General features: G+C 42.2%; 1 protein-coding gene across 7 annotated transcripts in view; it reads left to right on the top strand.

Moving 5' to 3' along the window:
• The window catches only part of TRMT9B (tRNA methyltransferase 9B (putative)), a 67,221-nt gene that overhangs the window by 34,549 nt on the left and 15,770 nt on the right, over positions 1–16,902 (top strand). For 4 of the 7 annotated variants that reach the window (XM_043893828.1, XM_043893827.1, XM_043893825.1 and 1 more), the window contains exons 2-3: positions 6,318–6,516; positions 14,152–14,306. In XM_043893828.1, coding sequence (XP_043749763.1) covers positions 14,153–14,306 — 154 coding nt within the window. In that variant the 5' untranslated portion in view covers positions 6,318–6,516; position 14,152. Of the gene's footprint in view, positions 1–6,317; positions 6,517–8,227; positions 8,528–14,151; positions 14,307–16,902 lie in introns of all 7 variants that reach the window. The other 3 variants (XM_043893830.1, XM_043893829.1, XM_043893831.1) reach the window with 3 other exon arrangements.

Raw genomic sequence — 16,902 nt, 5'->3', positions numbered from 1 at the left:
AACACAAAGTCAATGTAGACACACAAGTTTTTGAACATTTTCAAGAAAACCAAATATTATTTGGGACTATTTTATCTTTCCCTAAAATAAGTGCCCCGCATTTAATCCATGTTATTTTCACATATATTTCCTCCAGGGTAACCTTTCAGTCCCTGTTGGGATTGCAGAGAGGCTCCTATTCTCTCTGGGTTATGTATGTTATTGTTTTAAAGCCCTCAATTTGTTCTGCTCATAGGATTTCAACCAGAAACGCCAGTTGCCTTTGTTCCTACCATTTCTGCCATAACCTCTGGTGTATTGTTAAGAGGTTCTGTGTAGCATCTCTCTCTCGCTAAGTCGTACCTGACTTTTGCGACTACATGGACTATAGCCCGCCAGGCTCCTCTGTCCATGGGATTCTCCAGGCAAAAATCCTGGAGTGGGTTGCCATTTCCTTCTCCAGAGGATCTTCCCGACCCAGGGATCAAACCCGGGTCTCCTGCATTGCAGGCAGATTCTTTACCCACTGAGCTACAAGGGAAGCCCCTGTGTAGCATGGGGAACACTAAGAGGCAGCTGGTTTGCTTGCCTCTTATTTGGAGGGAGTAATACTCGTCGTTAAAGGATCGCCACGAATTATAAAAGCCGAGGTCACCTGCTACCTTTGCTCTTCTGTCAATCAATCATATGTGTGCCCCCCACTGTGGTCATTCAGCTTCACTCTGGGTCACTCTTGCATTTGCTTGTAGCTTCTTAAGAGTAAATGCCACCCATCCCAGTTCTTCTCAGAACTACCAAAGCAACTGTTGCCTAGTAGTTGCTCAGAAGGTATTTCTGGGGTTAAAATAATCACAGTAGAATTCTAATAGCACATGGCTAACCTCCTTTTTACTGCTAATGTGCATGTGTTGTTATTCAGTCACTCAGTCGTGTCTCTTTGCGACCCAATGGACTGTAGCCCTCCAGGCTCCTCTGTTCATGGAATTCTCCAGGCAAGAATATCGGAGTGAGTTGCCATTTCCTTCTCCAGGGGACCTTCCCGACCCAGGGATCAAACCCGCGTCTAATGCATTGGGAGGTGGGTTCTTTACCACCAAGCCACCACAGGAGCCCACTAACATGTTGGTTACAACTGATGAGCCACGGTCTCCTAACCTCGTTTCTTTCTTGCTCTGCACAATCTCTTGATTTAATTCACTTCCTTTAAAACCCAGTGGGCTGGGTTTTAAATTATAAATATTAACTGTTTCTGGATGAAAAAGAGTTTCTAATAAACACCTTATTACCTCTTCACTGGATTGGCCCAACAACTTTAACTTATTAATTGTGCAGTGACTGTCCATGTAAATAGAGATGGTCATTAACTAGCTCCTTGCATTTGCCTCTTGGGTCAGTCCACTAGACCAGGCTGGTGCTCAGGAGAATCTGTTTTTAAAGCTCTCTGAATCGGACCAAACTGTATTTGGTTGTGGCTGAACACTATATGCTTTCTCTCTTTGGGAGTAAATGGTAAGAGTTAAAGCAACGTCACTGCCAAGTTTTAGAATAATGATTTTTAAATGATTTCTAGAACAGCCTGCTCTGAGCTTCATGTCCGTCTTACTTGGTTGTCCTTCAGATAAACAGAAACAGTTATGTCCAAACCAGAACCCTTGCTCAGATGTACTCCCTCTGATGGTGAACTACAGCACCATCTAAAGGACCCTCTTTTTTATTCTTCCCTGCCTTTCTTCATGTATCTTTACCGTAGACATTGACTGAGTGCTGTGTAAGCTGCAATACCCAACAAGACATCAGCGATCATGAGCTCCACTGTCCCTATCTGGACAATGCTGCCATCAATTACAGACATAAGGGATATATACAAACAGCTGAGGCAATAATGCGAAATATAATGTGTTACCAATCACTATGGCATTTCCATTACCAACACCTAGTCCTTCTTACAGCCTTTTTCCTGCAGATGCAAGTATCTTAAGTAAACTTCTCTGGACGTATTCACAGGTATTCCAAGGGAAGAGTTTTTCAGAGTTTATATTATATGGTCATTACTCAAGTTTCCTTTTGTTTGTCTTTCGTTCTTACTCTCCTTCCCTCTGTTTGAGGATGCCAGTGGTACCTCTTACAGAGTCAGCCTTATCAGTATCACTGCTTCCTCTTCAATGTGTTCTTTGCCTTAACTCTTCATCAGTTTTTCTTGTTGTTGTTCAGTCACTCAGTCGTGTCTGACTCTTTGCAACCCCACGGACTGCAGCACACCAGGCTTCCCTGTCCTTCACCATCTACTGGAGTTTTCTCAAACTCGTATCCATTGAGTCGATGATGCCATCCACCCATCTCATCCTCTGTTGTTCCCTTCTCTCCTGCCTTCAATCTTTCCCAGCATCTTTTCCAATGAGTCAGCTCTTCACATCAGGTGGCCAAAGTATTAGAGTTTCAGCTTCAGCATCAGTCCTTCCAATGAATATTCAGAGTTGGTTTCCTTCCGGATTGACTGGTTTGATCTCCTTGCGGTCCAAGGGACTCCCAAGAGTCTTCTTCAGCACCACAGTTTGGAAGCATCAATTCTTCTATGCTCAGCCTTCTTTATGGTCCAACTCTCACATCCATATATGACTACTGGAAAAACCATAGCCTTGACTAGGCGGTTCATCAGTTAGCAAGTCCTACTAATGTGATGCTCTCTCCTTAATATCTCCGTATCCCACCCCCTCCTAAGCATCCTTAATACCATCCTCTGTCTAAAGGATTTTACTAGGTTCTTTCTCTGTGAACCTGTCCAGGAAATACTAGTCTACACGCTTGCTGTGGATTTCTGGAAACCAAATCCAAATTTGTCTTTTCTCTCACTGACATAACTGTTGTTCACAATTGTTGTTCGGGATAAAGATCTAAACTCCTTAGAAAGTTAAACCAGGTCCTGTGTGGTCTGACTCTTCCAGGTTCTTACAGTATCACCCATTCTCCCTTCCTGCCTCCCCACTGACTGTACAGTTAAGTGTGAAGTCAGGAATCTAACTTTCTGCCCTGAAATCCCGGCTCTGCCACTTACTCGCTATGTAACCTTGGAAAGTCACCTGTGTTCTCTGTGCCTCTGCTTCCTTATCTGTAAAATGGGGACATGGTGATTCCTGGTTCATTTAGCTACTGTGTCGATTCAATGAGTTAATATGTGTTAAATGCTTATAACAGGGCCTCAATAACAGTAAACAATTAACACACATTGTGTGTGTGCATGTCTCACAATTATTGTTAAGTTACTTGAAGTTCATCGAAGAGTCTCATTTCTTTTTCATATACGATGTTTCTGATAGCTAGAATCGCCCATTCCCATTTTTTCTGACTCACCCCTACCATCTTCTGAGCTGTCAGCCTCTCAAGGGAGTCTTCACCGCCCCTCCCCTGTACAGGCTGGATGAGCTGCCTCACCTACAGTTCCTATAGAACCTGTGCGCACCTGGGTCATAACATTCCTCACACCAGGTGTGGGCTCTGGGCATCTGTGGTTTTAAATACTTGATGATGGCCCAAAGATCCATGATGTAGTAATCTGTAATAGGTCTGTTTTATCTATTAATTTATCAATCAACTGATTGACCTGTCGATCGATAGCACAGGCAAGGCGTAATTAGTTTAGGGATTCAGAAGCTCAAAAGCTCTCAGGATGTATCCATACTGAAAGTGAAAGTAGTACCATGTTTTAATTTTCTATTTCTTTGTATGCTTCCTATATTAAACTTTGGATTTCTAAATTGGGAGACTTAAAAAATCTTTATCCCTAGCACCTTATATATAATAGAAGTTCAATTAGTATTTGTTGAATGAATGAATGTATCTTTTTAATTTAATACAGAAATTACTTTTTTTCCAAAAACTAATTTTTCCCCTGAGACATAGTTTGAGGTGCTGAGTCTCTTCCCAGGAAAATACACACACATGGTTAACCTCAAAATTTTGTAAGATTTGAGTCACCTTTGTTCTCGAAGATGGTTTCCTATTTATTCAAGGAGAAAAGGAGAAGAAATGCATTTTTAATACTAGATACTCCAAAGATGTGTGGCTGATAAAATGAAAGGTCTGATCCAATTCAACTTATTAAAAGAAACATACTACCCTATTTTGTCTTTGCCCAGAAACTTCTTGGAAAAGATAAAATGATTCATTTTTAACAGAGGCAAGTTTGGATCATAATCTAGTAAACTTATGGAAAGTCAATTATCTTTATATGTGTTTGAGGAATATGATTTGGGTGAATAGAGAAGTTCCCCACCCCTGTTTTCTTTTTCACCCCAGTAGCTCACACATGCCTGCTGAAATTCTTTTCATTTGCTACACTTTCTGACTAAGACTCAGAACACCCTGTCCTCATTGCCTATCTGAGAGGGTGAATGCATTTGGACACTAATGCCTGAAGGCAAGGTGCTTAGACAGTCAGGCTGGCTGGGGGCAGAGCAGCCCCTAGGTCAGGGCAGGAAGGGTGAACCTGAGGTGACAAGCTTTAGGCTTTGCCACTAGCATGGAGTTTCAGACACCATCACCTCCTATTCCTTAAAAAACTAGGAATAAAACTGCCATATGACCCAACAATCTCACTACTAGGCATATACCCTGAGAAAATCGTAATTGAAAAAGACACATGTACACCAATGTTCATTACAGCACTATTTACAGTCGCTAGGACATGGGAGCAACCTAGATGTCCACTGACAGATGAATGGAATACGTAAAGTGTGGTACATATATACGATGGAATGTTACTCAGCCATAAAAAGGAATGTGTTTGAGTCAGTGCTAATGAGGTGGACGAACCTAGAGCCTATTATACAAAGTGAAGTAAGTCAGAAAGAGAGAAACAAATATCATATGTTAACGCATATATATGGAATCTAGAAAGGTGGTACCAATGAACCTATGTGCAGAGCAGCAGTGGAGATGCAGACATAGAGAACAGATGTGGATACAGTGGGGGAAGAAAAGGGTGGGACAAACTGATAGAATAGCATAGAGGCATATACATTACCACATGTAAAACAGATAGCCAGTGGGAATCCGCTGTATGATGCAGGGAGCTCAAGCCTGCTCCTCTGTGACAATTGAGAGGGGTGGGATGGGGTGGGAGGGAGATTCAAGAAGAATGGGACATATGTATGTATACATACGGTGGATTCATGTGGATGTACAGCGGAAACTAACACAGAATTTAAAGCAGTTATCCTCTAATTAAAAATAAATTAATTAAATAAAGAATATGTGACAGACACACACACATAACACAAAACATCCTCTCCTTTATGATTAAGGCAGGCTTGAAATTGCCAAAGGAAAGATGAAGTCTTTTGACTAGTAACGCTTTCAAGACTCTTTCTAAGTGTTCTTCCTAAAATGCCCACCTTCGTGGCTCTCTGAGGTACAGATCGTTCGCCTGCATGTGACTGAGAGACGATGGGTTATGTGCATACTCTGAAGACCAGCAAGAAGCTTTGCAAAGCACCCGCAGATCAGTGCTTCTTAAACGGGGATCCAGACGGGTGGGTGGAGAGCCCCAGCCAGTTCAGGGAAGCCACGTACATCCCACCCCACCATCCTGAGAATCACTATGTGTAATAAAGGGGCACAGTTTGTGGTACTGAGGTGCATATGCAAAGGACGTGAAGACCGAGGAAAGTGACTGAGAATGTGATCAAGATGAAAGTCCATTTGCCTCATTTACAGATGCATCAGGCCCCCAGATGTTACACGACAGGCTTTTCCTACTGCACCGGGCCTCTCTCCAGACCTCACTTTACACCCCAAGACCTCCCCATTAGGGAGTGTTTTTCTGCATATGTCCTCTTTTTAATGTAACTCAGAGTCTTTTGATGAATTTCAAGACAAATCTGTTCTATTATGTAAAAAGAAAAAAAATAAATGTGAACAGTGAAGAATAACTAGGGTTACTTGTCAAAGTGACATGGAAATAGCTGATAATAAGAACAAATACTGAACAGTTAAATTGTACTGGAATGACTTAATAACATTTAGTCATATGTCTTAAAAAGTTACAGTACTTAAACCACTGGATTCGAAGTTGACTCTCAGTACTTGTAATTTTTTGAGGAACAAGATGAAATCATCCTGTTTAATTTGGGAAGAAAGTATTTGGGTGTTTTACAGAAAGCTGAGGGATTGATTCAGAAACTGCTCTTATAGTTCTGGCACATTCCATAAATTAACAGTTCGTTCTAATCCTGTCTCCTCTGGGTAATTCAGGCATATGTCACGAGGTCAGCGTGGGCTGTAGCTGGTTCAATAGTTGTATTATGTAAAATGAACTTTAGTACTTGTTCTCTTCCTAATAGAACCTGTGTTCCCTGCGAAGACTCACACGGAGCGGCTCACCGTGGGAAAGGACCTCGCTGTTTGATTCTCCTCCCACTAAACTGCGTTTACATTACACACCGAGAAAATTATGAGCAACAACTGTCACTCTCTGAGGGTGGAAACTGCCATGAATCAAAAAGACAAGAAGTAATTTTCTGTAATCACAAGATGACTCAGGTTAGTAGCTTTCAGTTATTATAGCAATTCACATAACATGAGCTTATTCAGTAAACCTAATTAGGCCCAATTCCTATCATTTAAAAGTTACGACATTGTGATATAAAGTAAGCTGGAGTTTATTTCTGCACTAGGTGGAAAAAAGAATTTGAAACTAGTTTTAAAATAACAAGAATGTATTCAATGTTTTATTAGAGAACAAAATGTGTTTCTAGGATGTCAGCATATTGTGAAATGATAGTTTTTTTTATCATACAAAAGGTTGCAGTATAATTTGTATTTGAAAATAATATGTAGGTATAAGTATCATGCATTAAATGTTTTTGTAAAAGATTAAATAAACTTAGTTATATGATGCTAAAGTCTTTTTATAATGTAAGTAAAGTCTTTAACTTGACTTGACCATTTAGTATGTAAACTTTAGAATTACAGTTTGAATATATCTTTGAAATTTAAAGCAGCTCTATGCTCTTTTTAAAATATGTGTCTTCTGTGGCATTTATAATAAGAGAATAATTTACAGTATTTATATTTGTTTTCAGTTATAAAACTGGGACTGTTTTGTGTCTAGGGTATATCTCTGAACAGGCCTCTGCAAGGGAAGGAAATTATGAAACACAAAACATGACTGGGAAGGCTCAGTTTTAGCCTTGGGAGCCTCTGAGAGCCTCTTGACTCTTATCAGGGGATTCATGATTTATGACCAAATATTTGAGGACCAGTTTATCTGGAGTAAAGCACTGTTGTCTTGCATAGGGAGCTAAGTAAATGGAGCTCCCTGATCCATTGGTTCTACAGTTAACTACAGAGTGAAAGCATTATGATACATATAAAAGAGAAGTCCAATTTCAGTTCTGCCCTCCAGGAGCTTCTAATTGATCTGGGAACATACACAGAGTTGAAAATTCAAGATAGAATCAGGAGAAATGCTCAAAGAGTGGCAGCAATAATAAATATGCAATATATAGAAATACTAGGGGAAATGATTTTTATTGATAGCTATCATAAAGTCTTTACAGAGAAGAGGGAGGCTGAGCTAGACTTTGAAGGGCAGGTAAGATTTCAGAAGGGAAGCACTACAGAAAAGAAAGAAGAGCCTGCTGACTTTAGCAAAGACCTGAATGAGGAGCTATAAACAAGGCCCACTCAGGGAAACGTGAGTAGAGTTCTTTGGGTGGAGCTGAGAATTTGAGTTGTCACAGTAAGAGGATATGGCTGGAAAGCCAGACTGAGACCAAGTCCTGGAAGCTTCTGAATGCTGGATGGAAGAGTGCAAGCTTTGTCCCAGAGAGGTCTCCTGAAGGATTTTCAGCAGGGAGAGGAGATGATCAAATGGATATTAGAGGAAAATTATCCAGTACCAGCATGAAAATAGAGATTCTAAACTGCTTTTCTTGAGTTCTTGGAGGGAGATTACAAGCTACATCCATCAAGCCAAGAACAGCATCATGCTGTGTGGTCTTTTCAGTTGCCTTTTACTGTAGGATATGTCTCCAGCAAGTGAATGTTAACTGAAAAAAGAGTACTGCAACCTCCCCGCATTATGGATGTATTAGAGGTGACAAGTCCGGGGAGTGGGAGGGAGACAAGGGGGACAAAGAGACCGACTAGGAAGCTGTAATAACAGCTCAGATACTAGGCTGTGGCCATTAAAAAAAAGATGTAGCAGTAGCAAAGACGGAGGCAGTACAACAATCTGCTCTGCTCTTAGGCTGGCACTGCTTCCAACAGGACACAGGATCCCAGGGGTCTGTTGCCAGGACTCCAGCCAGAGTCCTTCCATCTGTGGGAGCCAAGTCCTGCTGGGACTCTGGATGGCGCAGCACCTCTCTTCCACCGCGGAACCCTCTAAGGTCCATGCTGTGATCATGAAGATGCATTCAAGTCTGAAATAACTAAAGTCCTTCGCCTGCAAAACAAACTCTTCCTCAAGCAAGAGGGGATCTGTTGGGAGTATACCAAGTAGCTAATAGAATAGGAAAAACGAAAAACAAAACAAACCTCAGGAAAGGTAAGACTTAGGAGAAACTGGAGGATATTTCCTCTAGTGATTTGGCTTCAACTATCTCTTGTCAGTTTCCCAGGGGAGAGGGAATGATTTTCTTAAATGAGGTCATGTGTCCACCCCTGTCCTACATTACTGGCAGGCTCCAACATCACTTGGAGTCCAAAGGGAAGTACAGTTCCTCAAAGGAAGAGCAGATAAGCACAGGTTTTTAAAAGTATTTCATTTCTAAAATGTCTAGGCCTGTAAATAATGGTCATAAATGCACAGGCTCAGGCTTGGGGACAGGTTACATACTCCCTAGAATCTTGGATCTCCAAATGTTTTTTCACTATTACCATTGACAGATCCTCTTGCTTTTCAAACATGTTACTGTTCAGTACACACACACACGTGTTGACAGAAAGTGCTCTCAGCCACACCTTGATGCCTTTGTGCTCTCAGGTTCACAGATATTAGCATCCTTTCTCCCTGCCTCCCTCCTTTCCTTCCTTGGCTCACAGCATTAATTTTAAGAAGTGGGAGACAGAATTATATTCCGTTTTCTCCCAGTTTAGTTCTATCTACAGTAATGAGAAAAGTGTTAATGTTTATGAAGGAAAAAACAGGACAAACTCACATAGTAACAAGTGATCTTCTAACAGAACATGGCTGATAGATTTTACTTTTCCATTATCTAGGTAGATAATCCACATCTCTTATGATGAGCTGTGTATTGCCCTATTTCTGGCTAAAAACATGCACACTGCCCACCCATCAAAAGACCTGGGCTGGTGCTTCCAGGATCGAAGACACACACTCTGGCTGGTAAAACTTTTGCCCTGAAGTTTTCTTCTGCCCAGATCTTTTCTGATCACATGTAATGGTCAAAGCACATCCCGTGGCTTTGCCTGACTCAAGCTGGGTGGAGAAATGTTACCCTGGTTACACGCCCCAAACAGGAAAACCAAACATCTGTGATCTATTACTGACCACCTTGTGGCTAGAAGCAAGAAGCGCTGATGTGTCTGTTTGGTCCTCTCTCCACGGGAAACACACCAAGCCACTGACCCCTCCTGGTAGCTTCCTAGCACTTTCTCTCCCCTTTTCTGCTCTCCAGGGAACCACTTTCCACTGCACTTAAAATCCAAACTAGTTCTCAGATGCACAGGGCATCACTTTCTGTGACTTACTCTCCCTTCCAAACTTGTCAGCACACAGACTAGGAACCTGGCTAAAGCAAACCCTACATCCCTAGCTTCTGCTGGAACCCTGCGCTAAGTGCTGCAGTACTGGTCTTACTAGCTTAGTCACAGGACCAAATTCACAAGGAATCTGCGTATGTGTACAGTGCAGGAAGGGCTGCCCACGTTGCATTAATGGTAAAGAACCCACCTGCCAATGCAGGTGAGACTTAAGAGAAGCAGGTTCCACCCCTGGGTTGGGAAGATCCCTGGAGAAGGATTTGGCAACCCCTCCGGTATTCTTGCCTGGAGAATCCTATGGACAGAGGAGCCTGGTGGGCTCCAGGCCAGAGGGTCACAGAGTCGGACATGACTGCAGCAGCTTAGCATGTACATACACACAGAGCAGGAAATATAAATCCACAGAGTGTCAAGCATGTCAAACTGGATGGCCCCAGCTCTGCAAATCAATTTCACAGTTAGCTACATATTCTGCAGAATATAATATTAAGTGTAAAATACAACAAAACGGATTTATATTGTTCACATGCTTTCAAACAGCTCTTTGAAGTTGCTTGTTTATGGTAGAAGCTGGGCAACGTTGGGGAAGAATTAGAGAAAGGTCTTCATGTGGTGCTTTTCAAATACTACAGATTCTGAGCTTGCAGATAGAAGCAGATTGAAGGGAATCAAGCTCATGATTATTGTCACTTGATTGGTGTGTGTGTGCTCAGTTGCTAAGTCATGCCTGACTCTTTGTGACTTCCTGGACTGTAGCCCACCACGTTCCTCTGTCCATGGAATTCTCCAGGCAAGAATACTGGAGTGGGTTGCCATTTCCTTCTCCAGGGGAATCTTCCTGACCCAGGGATTGAACCTGGGTCTCCTACATTTGCAGGCTAATTCTTTACCACTGAGCCACTTAGGAAGCCCTTAACACTGGCAAGTGCAATGAAGTAAAATGTATTTGTTCTACAGTTCTCAAGACTGTTCTGCCTAATTGATTCCTTAAGGGGGGGACAATTTTAAACAGACCTAAGTCTACTGAGATTTTGATTACAGAGAAAAGCCTTCAGTGTTTGTGTTTTTCCTCATGTGTAGGCAGTTATAGGCAGCCATATGTTTACTTTGTATTCTAGTTGAGGGTGTAATATAAGCTGCTTCAGTTTGGGTGGAAGTTTTGTCAGACATCACAAATGAGATTTGTACTCTGTTAAGAGTTGCCAGATTTTTTTTGCAGGGACTGTGGGCAGGCCCATAATAGTTAAGGATAAAGTGAAAAGTAAAAGTTGCCAAGTTGTGTCTGACTCTATGTGACCCCATGGACTATGCAGTCCATGGAATTCTCCAAGCCAGAACACTGGAGTGGGTAGCCGTTCCCTTCTGCAGGGAATCTTCCCAAACCAGGGATTGAACCCAGGTCTCCCGAAATGCAAGCGGATTCTTTACCAGCTGAGTCATCAGGAAAGCCCAAGAATACTGGAGTGGGGATCTTCCCAACCCGGGAATTGAACCAAGGTCTCCTGCACTGCAGGTGGATTCTTTACCAACTGAGCCATCAGGGAAGCCCAATTAAGGATAACCTACTGCTAAATTGTTTTAAGAGTAAATCCTGAAAAGCTCTTCCTTGCAGTGGAAGGAATGATGGAATGAGTATATCATCATTCTCATCATTTGAGAATGTCATCATATCATCATTCACAAAATAGAGTGAAAGTCTGCCGTTTGCAACAACGTGGATATTATGCTTATAATACTCATTGAGAGTATTATGCTTAGTGAAATAAGTCAGACAAAGAAAAATACCGTACGATTTCACTTACATGTGGGATCTAAAAAATTAAACAAACAAATGTACATAACAAAACACACACACACAAAAACAGACTCACACATATAAAGAACAAACTAGTGGTTAACCCACTCCAGTATTCTTGCCTGGAGAATCCGATGGACGGGGGGCCTGGTGGGCTGCAGTGCGTGGGGTCACAAGAGTCGGACAGGACTGAAGTGACTAAAGAACAAAGTGGTTGACAGGAGGAAAAGGGGAGGGGCAAGGTAGTGTTATGGAATTAAGAGATACAAACTACTGTGTATAAGACAGATAAGCGACAAGCTTACACTGTATAGCACAGGGAAATGGTCATTATTTTGTAATAACTTTAAAAGTATAATCAATAAAAATACTGAATCACTATGTTATAAACTTGAAACTAATATTGTAAATCAACTATACTTGAGTTAGAAAAAGTCGTCAATGGATTGGACGCTGAAGGCGGTGAGTAGAGACTTCCCTGGTGGTCCAATGGTGAAGACTCCAAGTTCATGCTTCAGGGGGAGTGGGTTCGATCCCTGGTCGGGGAATTAAGATCCTACATGTCACGTACGGTGGCCAAAAAAGTTAAAATTTAAAAAATGGCGAGATTACTGAAACAGAATATTTACATGGTCTTTAAGTATCTCTCATCAAGATATTTCTTAAATATAAGGTGGAAGGTAGGCACTTTACAGTGGGGTGACTCCTCAGATGCCATCTGACCCAAGTGCCTTCTACTCCCCAGAGTGACAAAGACCAGGAGGTGGGGGGTGAGGGAATACAGAGGCTGTCCAAGGACAGCACCTTCTGTTACCACATTGCCATCTGCAAGCTTGTGGGTGCAGGGTCCCCTCTTCCCACACTCCCCAGATTATTCTCTTACCCTCTGTACTCAGAGTCCACTCTGGTTCTTTCTTTGTTCATTTATTGAAGGTCTGCTGTGTGCCAACCACTGGGGACTCCGCATTAAATAAGATAAGCCCCTGTTACCTAGGCTCTTCTAGTCAGGGCTACAGAAAAAACAACTAATAGACTTACAGCCCTCAGTAACCACAGAGGATGCACGGGACGCAAGAGGAGAAGGGGCGGGACTGAGCAAGCTGGTAAGCAGCAGTGGGGCCAAGTGGGTTCTTCAGTGATAAAAACACTTTAATACTGATTGGTACAAAGCCATGGTCTGAGCCCTGGCTGCTGCCCTGGGATATCCTCGCTCACATGCCACAGGAGAATAATTAAAAGACCAAACCCTAAACGAACAGAAGCCTCGAAGACCTGCTCTTCTACTTTCCCCACTCCTTTTTATTAAAAAATTTTTTTCTGTTAAGTTTTTGGCTGCGCTGGGTCTTCATTGCTGCCTGTGGGCTTTCACTAGTTTTGGTGAATGGGGGCTACTTTCTAGCTGCGGTGCAAGGGCTTCTCATGGTTGCAGAGTTTGGGCTCTAGGGTGTGTGGGCTTCAGTAGTTGTACGGGCACATGGGCTTAGCTGCTCCACGGCATGTGGGATCTTCCCGGACCAGGGACCAAACCTGTGTCCCCCGCACTGGCAGGTGGAGTCTTATCCACTGCGCCATCAGGGAAGTCCTCCCCATTGCTCTCTGACCTCCCTTATCCTGCATGGGAGGTCAGAGAAGTCCTTCTGGAAGAGGTGATGCTTGGGCCAAGAATGAATAGAAGTCAGCCAGGTAAGGCACAGAGTCTGTACCAGCCCCTGGATGAGGGTGGATGCATTAAGTCTGAGAAACCTCGGGTCACTAAGTATGACACGTGCCCCGATGCTGGGGGAGGAAAGTGAGAAATCACTGCAAGAGGTAAGTGAAGGCCAGATCAGAAAGAGCCATGGATACCCTCCTGAGACATCCAGCCTTGAGCAGACAAGCCATAAAATGCCTTTGAAGAAGTCTAAGTAGGGAGCAGCACAGTTTTATGTATAGTTTTTAGAAAAACAGTTGTGGCATAACGGAAGGAAAGAGACTGAAGGGACAAAAAAAAAAAAAACCACCCCATTTACAGGTGGTTGAAGTAACTGAAACAAGAAATGAGGTCTTTTCTAAAACAGAATCAGTAGGATGTAAAGAAAATGGTTAGAATCCAAAGACATTCAAAAGGTAGAATCAATCGGGCTTTGTGATTGGACTGGAGTTGTAAAATGCATGTTATAAAATTTTAATCTCTTTAGCATCAAAGAGAAGAGAGGTTTATCCAAAGTGAACCACTGCTAAGGCCTTTGTATATGTTTCCAAAATTAAGGACTCATCTTACACAGAAACACATTACAGTTAGCTCATTCACAAACGACTGTTTTCTGAAGATGTGCAGCTAACAGCGACACGTCTGTTAGTCTTTCGACAATGCTGGTGAGGTTCCGGTGAAGGCTGTGTTCTTTGCAGTTTGTAAGAGAGGGAGGGGACATATGTATACCTCTGATTGATTCATGTTGATGTTTGGCAGAAACCAACACAATTCTGTCAAGCAGTTATCCTTCAATTAAAAAGTAAATAATTTTTTTAAAAAGAGAGAAAAAGAAAGAAAGGATAAAAACAGCACAGCCTTGGCAGTCATAAGTTCCCATCTTAGGAAACCTGCATCTCCATCAGCCGTTTCCCGTGCCTGCTCTGAACCGCATCCCTTGGCATGGCCCCGCTCTCCCCAGGATGGACCATGCGGCCGCCCAGCTGGAGAAGCAGCACGTGCATGATGTGTACGAGAGCACCGCACCCTACTTCAGCGACCTGCAGAGCAAGGCCTGGCCCCGAGTCCGTCAGTTCCTCCAGGAGCAGAAGCCAGGCAGCCTCATCGCCGACATAGGTAACCTGGGCAGGGCCACGCAGTCTGATGTGCATATACTCCATCGTGCCTTTCCTTTTCAGATTCATTTTTCATCCTGTTCTAACCAGAAGTCTGAAACCGTGTCCTTGGCATGTCAGCACCTAGAATGTTCACTTTATAGCAGAAATTCATGAGGTCGCACAAGAAAGTAGAAAAGTCCCCCAAATCTACACTTAGACAGAGGCGGTCTTCTCAGAGCCTTTGTGCACATCCTTTCACAAAATCAACCTGACCTTCGCTGAATCTGCCAGGACTGAAATGGCTGCTTGTGAAACTGACCCTTTTAATAAATGTAGATTCACTCACATTTGTAAGTACAGTGTTTTGGTAGCTCACCTTGAGGGGCTCTCGTGCCTTCTACAGAAGAGCCAGGATTGTGTATATAGTAGAGGTTCTATCTGAGATCCTTGGTGGCTCAGACAGTTAAGAATCTGTTTGATCCCTGGGTCAGGAAGATCCCCAGAGAAGGGAATGGCTACCCACTCCAGTATCCTTGCCTGGGAAATCCCATGGTCAGAGGAGCCTGGAGGGCTACAGTCCATAGGGTCGCAGAGAGTTGGACATGACTGAGTGACTAACATACACTCACAAGAAGCCCTATCACCTCATGAATCTCATGAATCCTTTCCCTTAACTATTCTGTAGGTGTTTTATTATAGGGACATAACTTAAATTAGATCATATCTTCATAATCCCTAATTTCCTGGGAGGTCTTTGGCTCAGTATGTTCTGGAATCCAGAAGTGGTAACCACAGCCCAGGAGAGCTCAGATTAAGTTTTAAGACAAGGTATGATTTCACTGGAAGCATTCCCACCTAAATCTGCTCTCTAGCAACTGCATGTACAGAGGACCTATATGAATTATAAGTATGGAGTCACAAGTTCTGTCTAATCTGACATTCAGTCAAAATGCTGGTAAGAGAAATGTGCCCAGGGCTTTGGCTTGTTAAAGATGGTTCGAGCAGGGTAGAATTTGGAGAAGGGGTACATGTCATGTAGAAGTGGAGAATCTCTAAAAATATCTCTATAGTGTTAACTTAAAAAAAAAACAAAAACTGGTTTCAGAAGATGCAGTGGGTTTGGAACTCTTATCGCTCATAATATAAGCAAAGTACCAGGATCTTAAATCAATTGGGATCAAAAGGTTTGGAGACAACAGAATATATAAGCTACCTTCTCATGAAAAAAAGTGAGCATTAGTTGTTCAGTCGTGTCTGACTTTTTGCGATCCCATGGACCACAGCCCACCAGGCTCTTTTGTCCATGGAATTCTCTAGGCAAGAATATTGGAGTGGGTAGCCATTCCTTTCTTCCCAACATAGGGACTGAACCTGGGTCTCCTACATTGCTGGCAGATTCTTCACCGTCTGAGCTACCAGGGAACCCTGATTATACCTTACATCAAAAATTCCAAATGGAGCAAAGATTTAAATATAAGAAAAGAAAGTAATTAAAGGGCTGGATGATGACTATGTTATTTTTTTTTAATATTCTCAAAAGCTAAAGGGGTCTCCATGTATGACACAAAACAAGTCAGAAACCATAAAAGAAAATACAATTGATTGTCATTATCCACAGAAGTCAGATTCTATAAAGCTCCTGTGAACCCAGAATTAGTGAACACTGAATTGGCCCCCTAAGGGGAAATACAGGATTAGGTTCCTATGAGCCTGTGGTCACAATATTTTTGTCAACTGATCAACACCTAATCTTGTTTCACGTGTGTTTCTGTCTAAAGACATTCATGTACTGTCAGTACAGGCTCTGGCATTACAAATAAACGTTAGCAAATAGATGAGCATGCAAATCCTGAGTCTGTGAGTAATGAATATTGACTGCACTTGCTATTTTTGAGTGCATAAAATTTAAAAGGTTCTACAAGGCAAAAATCTAGACATAAATATAAGGGAAGTAAAAAACCAAAATCAAACTAGGTAAAACTAAGTGCAACATATCTGATAGAAAAAAAAGTAATTTTCTTAATCAACAGAATCTTCTTCAGAGTCAGTATGAAAAAGACCAATAACCCCCAATGATGAAACCATATGAGTAAACAGTTTGAATATTAGGGGAATACAAATTGCTTAAACTTTTTTGATAGGTAATCCACTTAAATGGCTTAGTAACAAAGGTACAAAAAATGTATAGTGAAAATTATCTTCCCATCCCAGTCTCCCAGCACCAAGTAACCCATATCAGAGGCACTATGCTCTTAGCTTCTTGTTTAATCTTGAGATACTTCACATAAATAAAAGCATATTTGTACATGTAAGTGTGTGCGTGGATGGACTTACCTTTTTCAATTACACAAATTAGTATGTTATACAGACTGCTATATAGCTAGCTTTTGTTTCTTTTTGTATATTGAGATCAAAAGAATTCCCCTGAAATGCAGGAGACATAGGAGATGAGGGTTTGATCCTTGAGTTAGGAAGATCCCCAGGAGAAGGGAATGGCAATCCACTCCAGTATTCTTGCCTAGAGAATCCCATGGACAGAGGAGCCTAGCAGAGCACAGTCCAAAGGGTTGCAGACTCAGACCCGACTGGGCACAGCACAGCATAGCATTTGTTCT

This window comes from Cervus elaphus, chromosome 32, assembly GCF_910594005.1.
Source record: "Cervus elaphus chromosome 32, mCerEla1.1, whole genome shotgun sequence".
Taxonomy (NCBI): domain Eukaryota; kingdom Metazoa; phylum Chordata; class Mammalia; order Artiodactyla; family Cervidae; genus Cervus; species Cervus elaphus.
The sequence above is the reverse complement of the archived record's forward strand: the minus strand, read 5'-3'. Positions and strand labels throughout refer to the sequence as shown.